General features: G+C 40.4%; 1 protein-coding gene across 4 annotated transcripts in view; it reads right to left on the reverse strand.

Moving 5' to 3' along the window:
• The window catches only part of DICER1 (dicer 1, ribonuclease III), a 70421-nt gene that overhangs the window by 26293 nt on the left and 26905 nt on the right, over window positions 1-17223 (reverse strand). For all 4 annotated transcript variants that reach the window (XM_070594176.1, XM_070594177.1, XM_070594178.1 and 1 more), the window contains 6 exons: window positions 16670-16830; window positions 13394-13562; window positions 11659-12131; window positions 4063-4195; window positions 2574-2816; window positions 1833-1987 (listed from right to left, as the gene is read on the reverse strand). In XM_070594176.1, coding sequence (XP_070450277.1) covers window positions 1833-1987; window positions 2574-2816; window positions 4063-4195; window positions 11659-12131; window positions 13394-13562; window positions 16670-16830 — 1334 coding nt within the window. The remainder of the gene's footprint in view (window positions 1-1832; window positions 1988-2573; window positions 2817-4062; window positions 4196-11658; window positions 12132-13393; window positions 13563-16669; window positions 16831-17223) is intronic.

A 17223-nucleotide genomic window follows, 5' to 3' on the forward strand; every position in this document is an offset into this window, starting at 1 on the left:
AGCAGGGAGACTGGCTACATACAGGGACACTGACCATAAAAGTAATTATTTTGAGCATGACGGGAGTTAGATTTCTCACTATTGAAAAAGCCAGGAACAAAGACGAAAAAGAAGAAAGCCAGAACAAACCCTCTGGTGTCATCCTAAAAAGGACAACAGATAAGTAGTCAGGTACAGAAACAGATGTAGATATAAATGTGTGTGTGAATATATATAGATGTAGATGCATAAATCTATTTCCTAGCTGTCTACTAAAGAGCCTGGTAGCAGCAACACTCCTCCGGCAATGAATACACCTAGTGGTCAGATCTTGGTTTCTAAACACCACCCATTCTCCACTAAGAGAAATCAGGGCCTTTTGGAGAAACAGGCTATCTAGGCTAGGGCAGGGAAAATAGGAGTTGAGTCTAGAACATTTTAGTGTGCCATAAAATAAGGCAGTGTGCAAAGAATAATGGTGACATGTTAAAAAGACACAGAAGCTACCTGGAAGCGGCTCCCACTGGCCAAATTTGAGACAATTTTAACATCAAAATAAATGACAAATGATAGTAACAGATTATAACCCACTGAATAAGATAGGAATCCATTAGTTAACATTGGATAAAAAAATAAAAGGAATAAATGGAGAAAAAAGAAAGTTCTTCTTTACAGTAGAATGCCAACTAATAAATGCAGAAAGCTTAATGAAATTAGAAAATCATTTTGCAGACATCACACTAATAATCAATTCAGGCAAGAAATATCAATGGATAATTAAACTAATGGGTCAAACTGGGAAGAGGAATAAATTTTATATAGTCTCAAAGTTTCCCCCCATGAAATATTCACAAATTGTAAAGGGGGAACAAAGGAAACTATAAAAGAGAAAGCTGGCAGACCTTACGTAAGGGATCAAGTCACCATCAGCACCAGTAAGAGCACAAACTGACACTGAGCGCACCAGACAAGACGGAATGAGAAGAACACAGCATCACTTCAGTGATACGCTGACCAAAAATGCATAACCTGGGCTAACAAAGAGAAAATATCAGATAAACCCAAACTGAGAGACAGACTACAAAATGACTGGTCTGTAATCTTCAGAAGTTTCAGGGACGAAAGTCAAGGAAAGGGTGAAGAATGGTTCCAGGTTGAAGGAAACTAAAGAGATGAGAAAAAATGGGTACAACTCATGACTCTGGACTGGACCCTTCCACTCCGCAGAACATTCTTATGAAACATGAACGGGTCTCTCTCAGCGAAGCGGACAGGGGAGTTCTTTGTTTCAAAACAAAAAGTGAAAAAGAAAATCTCATGTTTGCCATTCCTTTATTTTGCCTCTGCATGAAATTTATCTGATACAAAATCTAGGTATGTCTCTGCTTTTCTTAGTTCTTAGAAATGTTATTACCAATTCAGGACAAAGTAACTTAAAAACACACTCAAGAACACAAGTTAATTTATCATAATCTTACACTGTTGCTAATGGAAAATTCAACATCCCCCAACAGTTACGGCACAAAACAACAAATTTTGGGAATCAGAAAAAAATTTGTGAGCATTGTAAAATTAAATTAAATCTAATTAAAACAAGCATGGTTTCATCATGTCAGCCTTGCCAATAAGAACTAAACATTTATTACTGCACAACACTGTTTTTACCTTTAGACCAAAAAAAACACGAACGGAAAAAAGCAACTTCTTTTCTTTCTCACATCAAAATATTACAACCCATAAATGAAAACACTGGTGATGGTTTGCAAAAGGCAAACAATAATACAATGCTTCCAGGGTTAGACTTAAGTCTGCAATGCTCACAGGTTTTCCAGGCAGATGGTGTGATACCCTACCTATTGATGTGTCCAATGGCCGTGTTGACTGTGACTCGCGGGCCACCATCCTCGGGCCTCAACACGTACGGTGGGAAAACGTCATCATCATCTACAACAGGCTCAATGTCAGTCTCACCAGTATCAACTGACTTGGAACATTTGTTTCTCAAGATCTGAACAATTTAAAAACAGAATTTATGATGAGAATAAAGGTCTTCTTTGCCATACGTTAGACGTCTGCCTCTATACCTACAGAAAAAGCTCTCTTGACATGAAACATCTCTCTCCTAAACTCACTTCAATACTCCAAAGTCACCTGCTGCAGAAAATTTCTCCCAACGCATCCTTCCCAGCTCCAATCACGTGGAGACACTCGCCATACAGGTGTAAGGTGTACACAGTACCAAACCTACACACACACACGTGACTGCCAGCCTTTCAGAGTACAGAGTCTTTGTCATCATTCTCAAATCACTCGACAACTCAAGCAACCGACTATTACCTCACTGTCCACACTAACAGCACACTTCACTTCCTGGACATTCTTCCTCAATAATCCATATGACCATTTTCACAGCTATTTTATCGTGAGCTTTCAAATACTTTGTAAAATACTGCTGGCTGTTTGTAAATATTCTCGACTTTTCTATAAGGTACACGTTACACACCCCTCTTGAGACTATTCTCTGTAGATAAAAGCTTTTATCTATTTCTAGGCAAATAGAAAATAAAGATAGCATATTAATTTTTAAATCTTACCTTTTCAATAGCTTTGTACGTTTTAAGGTCTTCTTCAAAACTCTTTATTTTGTCCGTATCTGCTAACATTATATAATTAGAGATCGGTGCCCTTGCCCTTCCCTTAGATTGAACATAGGATCGATACTCTGTGGGCAAATCAAAACGAACCACCAAGTTGCACTTTGGGATATCAACACCCTCTTCCACAATACTTGTTGCAATAAGCAGGTTGGTCTCATGTGCTCGAAATTTCCTAAGTACCTGAAAAAAAATCCACCAAGAAAAGCAATTCTAAGAAATTTTCCAAAGAAAACAATACAGTAGAAATAAGTGACAATTGTCATTTCTGATGCATGCTCTGGGCATGCAAAATCTTTAAGGCCAGGCTAAAGAAGATGACAACATCATAGAAAACTCAAGATGCATAAACACATCGGCAAAGAAACTGATTTAATGATAATTTTCAACTGAATGTGACCGGAAAAATCAAGGTGCCTTTCTACTCTAAGAAGGACCCAGGTACAAGTCGCAGAAAGCCTTCAGGCTAAAGGGGCTGACTTCTTACTGACCACAAAAGAATCTAATCAACAAAGTGAACAAATGAATCCACTTCTGGAGTCCTATTGACATTATGACCCTCCATATGACACCCTATGTCTATGAGAGGTGCCAACATATCTCCAAAGATGTCCAAACTTACTAACATCCCCCAATCACTTGGAATTAAAAATTACAAGCAAGGTGTAACTTATTTTCTGGCATCCTGGGACATTTTCAATTTAAGGAAATCAGAATTGATTAAAAAATGAAGTGAAAACTTGTTTCATACTAGATTTAAAATATCATTTACCAAACCAAAATAAAGTTAAATAATAAAGTTGATTTTTAAACAAATCCAGACTCTGGCTATTGAACCCCTCAAACGTGGAGCATCAGAAAGCTGCAACATAGAAAATAACTTCAATATGAATCATTCTGCTACTTTGTAAGTTCAATAACAAACTTTAAATAAGTTTTCGTTTGCAAGCCAGAAGACTATATTAGGTTTTAGCCTTAAAAACAATGAAAAAAGTTAAACCAACATCTTTAAAATATAGTGTTATTTTTATAGTATTCAACCAAGGTAGAACTTTAAATAGAAAACGAAACACTTTCTAGGAAAAGATTTCAGTTTGTGGCCTCTGAGTTATACAGAGTCAGTGGGAGTTACGCTTACACAAGCTTTGATTTTCTCTGAAATGTAGTTGTGTGCCATCGGTCCAATAAAGGAAAATGAAATGGTTGATAATTATGACACAAAACTGACTTACCAAACAGTTATTCTAATTCTGAACACGTGATTCCTTACACAGCTAGCTCACAGGAGACAGCTAGTCAACGTATGAACAAGTATTCTGTATTACAAAAAAACGCTGAGGAACTACGAAGAAAGGGAGCTCCTAGGGGTGGAGTTTGTCTGTATATGCTCTGAAAATTGTTATCGTACAATTCTTTTAACTCGAGTTACCTCTTCCTGTTTTCTGAATTCTGCTTCCATCTGTTTGTTCCGAGGCTGATTCTTTCCGATGCCATGTCCAGTTATAAAATTGCTGCTGATGTAAGCCAGCTCTGGATCTTGTTTGCCAGCTTCCTTTATCAATCTAAGAAAATTATACACATTTGGAAGTTAAGCACTGCTGAGGGAAAAAAATTTAAACTTTTGTTTGTAAGGTCTCCCTTAAAATGGAAATACATGCATTTTTTGCCACATACCTAACAAAATGGTCTCGGTATTTTTTTCCCAACCAGCTTAAACAGAGATCATTGCCGCTCTTCCCTGCTCAGATCTGCGGCCCAAACACTAACACCAAGCACAGGGCTGACTTACATTGATGAATGAAATGCTCACAGCCCCTCAACCTTCCTAACTGGGCAGTGCTGATTAAATAGAAATGTGGCCCAGGAGGGGACAGGGCTAGGCAGAGAGAAACACAGATTCCTCACACATCTTGGCTTTAGGCCAGGACTTCTAACGACAAAAGCCACACACGCTTCTCTAAAAGTTGGAGCACGTCTCTAAATGCACACACAACTTGTGCAGCAGGCACGCCCTTCTCTCCACGGTCACTCTCATACAGAGTATGTACCAAACGCCCTGACGCCAAAGGGAGAATTCCCACAGCAAAGGAAACCTCACTCTCCCTCTACATGCAGTAAGAGATTCTAGCTGTGCGTGAAAAGAAGCCTGGTTACTTCTTTTAGTCTTACCCCAACACCCTGAATCACGGGAAGCAGAGTTCTAGGGAAAGAAACGTCACCTCTATTGGTAAGATCTCCCCTCCCACCACTTTCCTGTCCCCAGGCCACTGACCACAGTTCTATCTAACACTAGCCTGAGCTCCTGGCCTAGCAATGCCAGACAGCCCCCACCCCATCCTGCCCTGAAGGAGAAGCGGCTCCCGACTCGTTCCCCTTCCTGCCTGCTCCTCTGTATTGAGACAGAATGCTGGCAACCTAAAGCCGGCTCCCAGCTAAGAGATGGGAAAGAGCTCCGGGGTGGATCATGTTACCCAGGTACGGAGGGTGAACAGTTAGTGCTGCCATTACAGCTATTTTGGAAATATCCACGTTCAAAAACTCAGCACACAGGATAAATGGTTCCACACCTGCCATGAGTGATTCCATATGGTTCTTCTGAAGTCATATAGCATAGTATAAATTCCTAATAGAAAATCGCATTTTTAAGTCAAATCATTTTTTTTTAAATACATTAAACAGACTAATATCAAAGAACTTGAAGAAACCTTGAGTGGCCATCTAGCATATCTTCTTGCCTCCCAATCAGCAAAACACGTGCACATGTAAGGTTAGTTTGAGAGTCTGTTCTACAATTCAAGTACTTAAAACGTCCAGAATCAGAACTTCCTTCATATGTTCCAAGCTTTGTTCAATTATTATAATAAACTTATGATGTCAGTAACAGAAAGCAGTGTTACAAGCAAATAGCACGCCAAAAAACCTAAAATATGAAATTATCTTAGAAATAATTTGTACTTCCAAATTTTAGCTTATGTAAATAGGCACCAATTTGAATGTAACAGAAATGCCTTTCAAGTTACTCCTAATTAGGCAAAGAATGTATTTTACTTTGCCAAAATGATCTGGCAGACTTCAATTAGCTGAGAAACGGAAGCAGAGCGGATTTATTTCTCCTTAATGAAACCCACAGCAACATGCAGAGAACAGAAGCAGTAGCAGGCACATAAACAAGCAAAGCCTCTTGTAAACAACAATTAAATGCTATATACCTATGACTAGTAAGGATAGTCCTAGTGCTGCTTCGCAGGCAGCGAATACTAGTAAGATAATGGGCATTGCTGATAGCGTTTAGAGAGAACTTTATTTCTCTGTCAGATCAGTTTAAGCACTGCCTAATCACGTGCCCACGACGAAGAGTGAGGCTTCCCGAGAAAGAAGATGCAGTCCCTGGCTGTCGGGAGCTGACGAGGGAGCGACACCAACTGCTCCTGGAGCTCCTGGGACCACAGGGCTGGTGGGGCAAAGGCTGGTTTCTTTTCATTTCTACAGTGAGTCTAGGGGAGCTGCTCCACAAGTGAGCTGTGTGATAAACCACACTGTTCTCCAGTGCACGGAGCTTCTCAAACTAGCTGTAGCGAAGAACTGGTTATTTTCTTTCTAATTTCAAATCCATCAAAAACCAAATTAACCATTTAGAAAATGAAACTAAAAAAGCATCAAAATCCAGGCACCAACTGTATTACATTCAGCAGACAAAAGCTACTGTCCAAACTAAGAGTTTCTAGATGCTTACCCTCAGCCTCTGTGCCTAACTCTCTGCAGCTGGCACGGCCCACAGCTGACGCTGGGTGTAAATGCACACTGCCTCCCCAACTACATCGAAAATGGCATGGCCCAAAACAGGAAACATGGACGCCCGATTCAGAAAACTAGCAGATTACTACCAAAACTTGTGATTTGATTAAATGTGGTAATTTACACAGTTAACCCTAAAGGAAAAAAAATTCAAATAGACAAGCATCATTTGAAATCTCTGCCAGGTACCAAAGTATGCTATCAACAACACCTTTAATAGTATCCTTCCTACTTATATTTTCTTGTCAATGTGAGAAAAATCAAATGCAATTCCTCTATAATCTTACCAAAAGACTATTGCTGATATTATAGTATACTGATACTGTATCCCCCGAATGTGTGCATAAAGAACCCAAGAAATTAGCACCTACTGTGTGTCAGGTGATAAGACAGGCATTTATATATACATTGTCTCTTATTAACAACCCAATAAGAGGTGGAGGTATTACTACTACTTTACAGATGAAGATGCTCAGTCTTTAAAAACTTAAATAACTTTCGCAAAATATACATCTAAAAGTGGGTAGAAATAAAAGGATCCAGGGCTCCTTGGAGAAATGGCTGACTCTATGGCTAGAGCAGGGAAAATACAAGAACCTTGAACATCTCGTGGCACCAAAAAGTAAAGAAGTGCTCAAAAAGCAAAAGGATGAGAGTATGCCAAAGGGACACAGGAGCTAACCTCAAAGAGCTCCCAGGGCCCAAGGAGGAACAATTTGAACAACAAAGTCAATAACCTAGTATTAGTTTATAACCCAAAGTATAAACTAAACAAACAGGAGACCATACTGATAAAAGAACATGATTCAGTAAATATAAATAGATAGATAGGGGCCAGCCCTGTGGCCAAGTGGTTAAGTTCACTTGCTCTGCTTCGGAGGCCCAGGGTTTTGCTGGTTGGGACCCTGGGTGCAGACATGGCACCGCTCGTCAGGCCATGTTGAGGCGGCGTCCCACATGCCACAACTAGAAGGACCCACATCTAAAAATACACAACTACGTACTGGGGGGATTTGGGGAGAAAAAGCAGGAAAAAAAAAAAAAGTTTGGCAACAGTTGTTAGCTCAGGTGCCAATCTTAAAAAAAAAAAAAAAAAAAAAGGGCCAGCCCAGTGGCACAGCAGTTTGGCAGCATGGGGTTCACCGGTTCGGATCCCGGGTGCGGACATGGCACCACGTGTCAAGCCATGCTGTGGCAGGTATCCCACATATAAAGTAGAGGAAGATGGGCATGGATGTGAGCTCAGGGCCAGTCTTCCTCAGCAAAAAGAGGAGGATTGGCAGCAGATGTTAGCTCAGGGCTAATCTTCCTCAAAAAAAAAAAAGATAGATAGATAAATAGGATAAAAGAGGCAAGTTTTCCTTACAAAGAATTCCACTAATACACACAGATACATCGCTCTCCAGGAATGGAGCTTAATCTCTCCCTCTCAGGATAAGCCAGACTTGGTGACTCATTCCAAAGAACACAGGAAGGAAAGGGAAAAACAGTAACTTCACAGCAGAGAAACCAGGCAAACACTGTCAGGGCCAGGTGGCAAGGTCTAATATCACCACTGATACGTCATGTCGATACTATGAATCCCTGGGGACGAGAAGGGTACTTCAGCCCTGTGGATTCTTCCAAATCCCACTACCCCAGTCTACTCCTGAGAAAACACGAGACAAATTGAAACTGAGAGACGTCCTAATAAGATACCTGACCAGGACGCCTAAAGACCGCCCAGGCCACGAAACGCAAGCAACGACCGAGAAACTAATAGCCCAGAGGAGACCAGGGAGACATACCGACTACACGCAATACAGGACTTTGGATTAAAAAGAGGACATTAATGGAGAAACTGGTAAAATTCAAATAAACGCTGGAGTTTAGTTAACAGTAATACATCAATGTTAGTTTCTTGGTTGTGACAAATGCACCAGGATAACCTAAGATCTTATCATCATAAGAGATGCGGGAAACCAGAGGGCGGTCAAGGGCAACTCTGGACTATTTTGCAACTTTCCTGTAAACCTAAAATTATCTCCAAATAAAAAGTTATTAGGAAAAAAAAGGGGGGAGTAGAGGTAGGGTGTGAACCCAGGTTTGTCCAACGCCAACGTCACAACACTAGTGAACGACACAGCGAGAGGGCACTGGACCTGGAGGGCGGAGGGTGTTTCCAACCACTTGGTAGCTGTGTCATTTGGGAGGGTCACAAACTGAGTCTTAGTTTCCTCATCTATAATATAGGAAAAATCTCTACCTTACTCCTTTGTGGAGTGTTGTGACATTTAAAAAAATATATATAGGTAAATTAAAAACCATAAAGCCCTCTGCATATAAGGCAAAGGAAAACAATAAACCTAAGACTATATACGATCCAACATTTTATATAGAAGTAGCTGTTATTTTTTTTGTTAGGAGAGCAGAAAACTCCCCGTGTATTACAATAGCTTACACTCCCATGAAACTTCACTGAAGAAGGGGTTTTCCTCCCATTAAATTGATGGAAGGAAAGAATCTGGATTTCTGGAAGTTTTTCTAAGCTTATTAAAAAGCTTACTGAAACAAGACCTCTATTGTATATTTAATTAGTTGCCCATAAAGTCAGCTCTCAAACTGCTCCAGATTCATCCTCCAACACTAAACTCCAGCCACATTTTATGAAAGTTGATCACAATTAATCTGATCCTCAAAGTCAACAGAAAGTAACTGATTGATTTTTGATAAACCTTAAAAAAACATACAGAGAAGAACGGAAAGGAAGAAAAGAAACTCCATTCCTCCTCTTCAAGGCCCAGAACATTTATTTAATTCTTAAACCATCCTGTATGGGGGCAGGGAATATGTCTATAACGAGCTTAGCACTGCGCCAATACGCAACTTTTCTGACCCCTGAAATGCCTTTCCCCCATTCTAAGAAATGGTCCCGACAGTCATGCTCCCTGGTCTGTCTCCTGGCAGTCTTCCACCGGAAAGCACAGGGCCGTGTTCAGTGACGCTCAGGGCATTATGATTGTAGAGAGAACTGGAAACTAGGAGGCAGGATATCAGGATTCTAGAATTGTCTCTGCCATTGACTAGCAATTTAACTCAGGGCAAATCACTTTTCCTCCTGAGGCCCCTTCGCATTTTTATAAAAATAAGTTGTTGGATTAGGTAGTCAGAGAAGCCCCTTTCCAATCTTAAACTTGTGATTCCAGTGTAATTCACCACCTAAAGTTATTTTAGTCTGTATTCATCATAAGGATCAGGCCCAAGGACCAGGAAAATTACAAGACTGAACACCGCCAGATGACTACCCCAGAGTCCAATTTCTCGTTACTCAAGTAGGTTTTCAAAGCCCCAAAACAGTCAGAAGCAGTTTAGAAAAAAAATCTCAAATTGCCTCAGGAAACAAAGCTTAATTTCTCCTCCGAGATCACTACTTGCAGAAAAGGCTCTTAGTGATCAACTTTGCCAATTAATGGATCTCGTAGAAAATCAGATGGTCTGAAGTATAAAATAAGGGCGCTTTTTTTGCCCTTATAAAAAATAGAGCATCTAGCCACAAACCAAAAGGACCATACATTAAGTGACCACCGGACACAAATGTGAGGTCTAGCTCTTTGGCTAGGTCTGCATTCAGGAAACATAAACTTCTGTCAAAGGAGGGGGAGGGATGGAAATCCACAACCTAATTTGGATTCATTATCACCTTTGCCAATATTCTCGGAATTCTTCCCTAACACTTTTATTCTCTTCTGATTCAGAAAATTTTAATATGTGGTCTATGAACCAATCCAAACTGCAAATCCAGTTGTTCTAAACTTTTTCCGCTTTTTCTGCTGCAAACTTGAATAAACATTTGTTAAGGAAAAAAAGCTAACATAAAAAAACTAGCCACAGGGGCTGGCCTGGTGGCGAAGCAGTTAAGTGCACACATTCCACTTTGGTGGCCCGGGGTTCGCAGGTTCAGATCCCAGGAACGGACATGGCACCACTTGGCAAGCCATGCTGTAGTAGGCGTCCCACATATAAAGTAGAAGAAGATGGGCACAGACGTTAGCTCAGAGTCAGTCTTCCTCAGCAAAAAGAGGAGGATTGGCAGCAGATGTTAGCTCAGGGCTAACCTTCCTCAAAAAAAAAAAAAAAAACCCCACAACTAGACACAAAGATAAACAAACACATGGACAAAGAGAACTATTTAGTGGTTACCAGGGGGAAGGAGGGAGGCGGGTGGGCACAAAGGGTGAAGGGGCGCACCTATACTGTGACTGACAAACAATAACGTACAGATGAAATTTCACAAGGTTGTACACTATCATAACCTCAATTAAAAAAAAAAACACTAGCTGGGGCCGGCCCGGTGGCACAGTAGTTAAGTTCACACGTTCCACGTCTCGGCGGCCTGGGGTTCGCCGGTTCGGATCCCGGGTGCAGACATGGCACCGCTTGGCACGCCATGCTGTGGCAGGCGACCCATGTATAAAGTAGAGGAAGATGGGCACGAATGTTAGCTCAGGGCCAGGCTTCCTTAGCAAAAAAGAGGAGGACTGGCAGTAGTTAGCTCAGGGCTAATCTTCCTCAAAAAAAAGAAACAACTAGCCATAATAATACCCAGATGAAATTTATCCTAAGATTTCCTGAAGGAGAAAGCTTGGTGTGAAACGCTTAATGCAATGCCTAACACACAGTCACAGCTGAGTAAATATCTGAACTGAATCTAACAACTGAATACAAAACAAGAGATGCTTTACTTTAATCTAACTTAGTTGATCTATCCTTGCTCTCTATTTTAGATGGATTAGAATAGATTAGCATCCTTTAAGAAAAAATCTGGGCCAGTCGCGTGGCTGAGTAGTTAAGTTCGCGGACTCTGCTTTGGTGGCCTGGGATTGGCCAGTTCAGATCCTGGGGGTGGACCTACATACCGCTCATCAAGCCACGCTGTGGCAGCATCCCACACAGGAACTAGAATGACCTACAACTAGGATATACAACTATGCACTGGGGCTTTGGGGAGGGAAAAAAAAAAGACAAGACTCTCAGTCATGTCAAATCTAGCCTTTTGGAAAAGCTATTGCATACGTAAACGTCCTTTCTGTGAACCCCAGCACAGCATTACACTTGAATTATGATAGTGCCGAGTGAAGGACACTTACATAACCCTTCTGCTAGCTCTTAATGCTACTACAGCACATCACTTCACAAAACAGAAAGCTGCCTTGTTCTACTGCAGAAAAAAGCGTTAATCTTAGAGATTTACCTGTTTAAGACAACTGCTGTATATCTTCTTTCAACAAAAATAATTCCGCATAAAATATTGGTAAATGGAGAAGGAAAATTTGTCTCTGGCTTCTCCTTTTCTTCAATTTCTTCATCCTCATCATCATCCTCAGAATCACTCCAAGACACATAATTATCCTGATTCCTATTATTATACCACTCAACGCTCTCAAACTGCTGTCGCTCATATGGTTTATATTTGCGTAAGATTTCAAGCAGTTTTATGACTTTCGGAGTTACAAATTTCAGGTCAAGTGAGGCAGGTGAGAAGTGCTCTTCACAGAGTGCGTGGATCTTCCTCAGGAAAGTGTCTGTAAACAGTAGGAATTTCCTGTGCAGCTCCTCCTGTTCATGTTTGATGTACTTCTGTAGCTCTCTTACCATCATTCCAGCCACTTTATCAGCACACCAGGGTCCCAGAACCACCAATACCGCACGACAGTCTGACAGGATCTACAAAAAAACGTAAAGAGCCAAATGCTAAACAATAACCATGTAGCATTTTCATATGGGGTTTAATCGGGATTTAAGCTGTCTTCAATCTGGCCCTTCAAAATAAATGTATCCTACTAATATAAACACTGAGGTTAATTCTCCAAGGTTGGGGAGAGAGGCCAGTGGCCTTTTCAAGCTCTACTTTTTCATATATATGTGCCCAGAACCATCCTTTTGTTTTCAGCAAAAATAATCGAATAACAGAAATTAAAAGATGCAATTGTATAAGGTTAATAAAACTTAATTTTAGATCTGTGATTAGTTAGAAGTACAACTGAGTCACTGACTTCCAGGTAAATATGCAAGAAATTATGTAGAGGAGTAATTTTACTTTAGGTATCAAAGAGGAGGAAGACAATTTTCCTTGAACTTTATCTACATCCAGAGTGCCGGGACCTACAACCCTAGCTCAGAGCAGAATGGAAATCCAAAGCGAGGCTAAAACTGAGGAATCGCCAGTTCTGCAGGCAAGTAAAAGGGTTGACTATGGACTTAATGAGAATTCAAGGGCAGAGGAGAGTCTGGGCATTGCTGCTCCAGAAAAAATCAGCAGGAGAGAAATTAAGCCTCAGACTCAATACAGTGTTAACATTGACAAACGGGTGCAAAGTCCTACAATAACAGCTCCCAAGTTTTAATGCATCAAGATAATTGGAATGCTTGTCAAATCTCAGACAGCTGGACCCCACCCCAGAGCTTCCGACACAGGTCAAGGGTGGGGTCCACAATGTGCATTTCTAACAAGTCCCAGAGGAATGCTGATGCTGCTGATCTGCAGTCCACACTTTAAGGACCACTGTCCTAAGGGATCTCTTCTCAAAGCTGTACCACTCAGGGAGGACAGGCTCATATCTACTTATATACAAGAAAACAGCAGAGGCATTTGTCTAGCCCGAGGGTTTGAGCAGGAACTAACCCATCTGACCAAGAAGAAGAAAAAAAGGACTCACTCTTTATACTTAAATAACCATACCATAAATCCTAACTCATCTCCTTAAATCTGGGAGGTCTATACTTTATAATATAAATGTCTGTCAGGTCACAGTAAACTCTACCCCATATGAAACGTTCAACGAAAAATGTCCAAAGACATAAGAAGGCAAGGCCTTAAACTAAAATCTACAGAAAGTAGCCTCATTAGAAGCATATTTTTATTTCAATATTAAAAATAAACAGAAACCTTTTATTATACTTTCTATACTTCCTTTGTATATGCTTACCTGTTTAGAAATTAAAGTAGAATCTCTTTCTTTTGAATGTACAGATATGTTACAGTCATTGATGAAATTAAGTGCTTCTTCTAACTCCATCAGCAGTCTTTCATAAAGCCCACTTCTGTCAGTAAATGGTCCACAGTCTACCACAATCTCACATGGCTGAGAAGTGTATCTTTAACATAGAAACAAAAGTTGTCAATACCACAATACATTCACTACAGCATTATGATCCATTACATAGCCAAACCAAAAAAAACTTCCTATTTTCAGTCTGCATACCTCCCTGGGACACAGGCAGGTCACAACCAGCCTTCCTAAAGTGGCACTCTGTGCTGTGTTTGCCTGTTAGGTCTCAAGGAATGACTGCTTAAGGCTGACAATCAAAGAATTTTGTGACTTTTCTGATTTCATTATCATCCCAGGTTTTCTGTTTTGTTTTTCAGATTCAGACTTCCATCTCTTGTCCCATTAGGCATCAGGCAGAATGAGGAACAATGTCAGTCAAAATACTCAAGAAACTCAATAATGATTACTTCTCAGAAGCAGAAACAGGGATGGGGGGACAGATCATAGAGGAAAAGTATTATTAAATTTATCCATTTCCATACTATTGGAAACTTTTAGCATTTGCACATATTAATTTTATTTTTAACGTATTTTTAACAAGTCCTTGTAAGGAAAGCTCTCCCAACTTTCAATCCATTATGATATCATTCCTTGGATCTGTCATGCCTTCCATGAACTATGACAATGAGCGTGGCACATAATATTCTAATTAATACAATGATTAACTAAAGAAAAAAATACAGTAAAGACATATTTAAATACTATAGTTTTCATTACTCTCAGCTGGAATTTATACTTTAAGAGTCACGTTTAGAGAACTAGGTAACGCCAAATTCAACACGTTACTGATCAGTTTTACTGAAATGCTCTAACACCTCTCCTGCTCCTGAAGACCTCCAGTACTGCCGGGCTGGCAACCTGATTCAGGCCAGATAAAGCAAAAGCACAGCCTTGGACTTGTACGTCACAGACGGTGTGGGCCCAGGGAAGTCAGAAACAGCATGTCCTAAGGGCGACGGGACTGGTCTTTCATTTGGCATTTGGATACCTAAGTTCCATGAATCAAAAATATTACCTTTTCTTCCCATGCTACAAAGACAGCTTTTCCCAAATTCCTACCAAATGACAGGCGCACTGCAAGGTGTTTTCCATGTGTAAATGTAACTGACCATCAAAGAATCCCCGAAACGACTGTCAACACCATTTTAAAGGTTCAGGGACAGTAAATGACTCACTTGAAGTCACACAGCTCAAATGAGTGGAGCCAGCATTCAAAACCAACGTCTGAGTTAATTCCATAAGCCAAGAAGTCACTCTTCTCTGTTTATTATAACTGTTCCAAGAACTACCACTTGGTACTCGTTAGCCTTGTTAAAGACTGTATCTAATAAGGATATAAGGGTATTTTAATAGGAATCAAAGTAATTACATTTATTTTAAAACCTAAGTTATATAGGTTCCCTTCCACTAACTTAAATCAAAAAGGTTGTGTATGTGCTATGTGTGCATTTTAAGGAAACTCAAAATAGCAACTTCCTCAAAAGGAGACAAACCTAGAAATCATAAACAACACCTTTCTCAGAAATTTACACCATTTTCAAAACTACAGGTTGCTTCCAATTATTTTAAAGCACACTGTAAAACATTGAATTCTCTACACAACTTAATGTTCTTTCAAAGCATCATGTGGGACATTTAGGTCAGAACAACAAAGCACACACATTGACAGAAAAGGACACAAATTTACTGTCCAAACTCCCAGTCCCTGTCAACATCAGCAAACAGAAAAGGCTGACGCTAATGCAATATTCTCTCCAGGCAGAAACACTTCCATCTGCTCCTTTCTGTGGAAACAACCTTAGGTTCCTATATTCACGGGTAACTGTCCTGATAAAGGATTCTTAGTCTTGCTCATTCTTTCTAACAGCTGTTTGTTCACTTAAACAGGTACCACCTGCAAGGCACCTTGAAAGAGCCTCAGGCTTAAAATCAGTTATGGCTAGTCTCCTTAAAGCTGAGTCAATCATAGTGCACACCTGTCCAAGACCACCATGTCAATCCTACAGCACACCTGTCCAAGACCATCAAGTCAATCGTAGAGCACACCTGTCCAAGACCACCACGTCAATCGTACAGCACACCTGTCCAAGACCACCAAGTCAATCATAGAGCACACCTGTCCAAGACCACCACCTCAATTGTACAGCACACCTGCCCAAGACCACCAAGTCAATCGCAGAGCACACCTGCCCAAGACCACCAAGTCAATCGCAGAGCACACCTGCCCAAGACCACCAAGTCAATCGTAGAGCACACCTGTCCAAGACCACCAAGTCAATCGTAGAGTACACCTGCCCAAGACCACCAAGTCAATCGTAGAGCACACCTGTCCAAGACCACCACGTCAATCGTAGAGCACACCTGTCCAAGACCATCAAGTCAATCGTAGAGCATACCTGTCCAAGACCACCACGTCAATCGTAGAGTATACCTGTCCAAGACCATCAAGTCAATCGTAGAGCATACCTGTCCAAGACCACCACACCAATCATAGAGTATACCTGTCCAAGACCATCAAGTCAATCCTAAGTATACCTGTCCAAGACCATCAAGTCAATCATAGAGTATATCTGTCCAAAACCACCAAGTCAATTGTAGAGCATATCTGCCCAAGACCACCATGTTAATCGTAGAGTATACCTGTCCAAGACCACCACGTCAATCGTAGAGTATACCTGTCCAAGACCACCACGTCAATCATAGAGCATACCTGTCCAAGACCACCATGGCAATCATAAAGTATACCTGTCCAAGACCATCAAGTCAATTGTAGAGCATACCTGTCCAAAACCACCAAGTCAACTGTAGAGCGTATCTGTCCAAGACCACCATGTCAATCGTAGAGCATATCTGCCCAAGACCACCATGTTAATCGTAGAGTATACCTGTCCAAGACCACCACGTCAATCGTAGAGTATACCTGTCCAAGACCACCACGTCAATCATAGAGCATACCTGTCCAAGACCACCATGGCAATCATAAAGTATACCTGTCCAAGACCATCAAGTCAATTGTAGAGCATACCTGTCCAAAACCACCAAGTCAACTGTAGAGCGTATCTGTCCAAGACCACCATGTCAATCGTAGGGCATACCTGTACAAGACCACCACGTCACATGTAGTGCATACCTCCAGTCAATTGTAGTGCATACCTGTCCAAGACCACCAGGTCAGTTGCAGTTTCAGCATTACTCTTAAGAATTTTCTCCAGTTTCTGAATCTTTTCTTCCAATTCCTCTGGATCACACTTCCCATTTAAAATGGAAGCAGTTAGTCCCAAAATACGAGGACATGATGGACAATTTTCACAGAGCTAACATAATAAAAGATACTGACAGTAAGGAATTCATTTCGCAAGGTCATAACAAAAGAGACATTACCATATTAAAACAGGTCAAAAAGACTGACAATACTAAAAATATTGCTTATGGAATTATTGTAGCTCGTTTAAAAGATCTGTTTATCAAAAAGTCACATTTAAATACGCTATGGCAGATTATTATGTAATTCATTCATGACAAATTACATAATTCATTTATTTATGTTTAAAATTTTACTATAGATTTAGATATTATAGATTATTTATTATACTTTATTATTATATAGATTACAGATTTAAAGGAACATTAATATTTATTTTTCATACTCTGGAACCACATTCACAAAATTGGTAACTAATGCTATTGTTTTTGATATATAAAAATAC

Source organism: Equus przewalskii, chromosome 25, assembly GCF_037783145.1.
Source record: "Equus przewalskii isolate Varuska chromosome 25, EquPr2, whole genome shotgun sequence".
Lineage (NCBI taxonomy): Eukaryota > Metazoa > Chordata > Mammalia > Perissodactyla > Equidae > Equus > Equus przewalskii.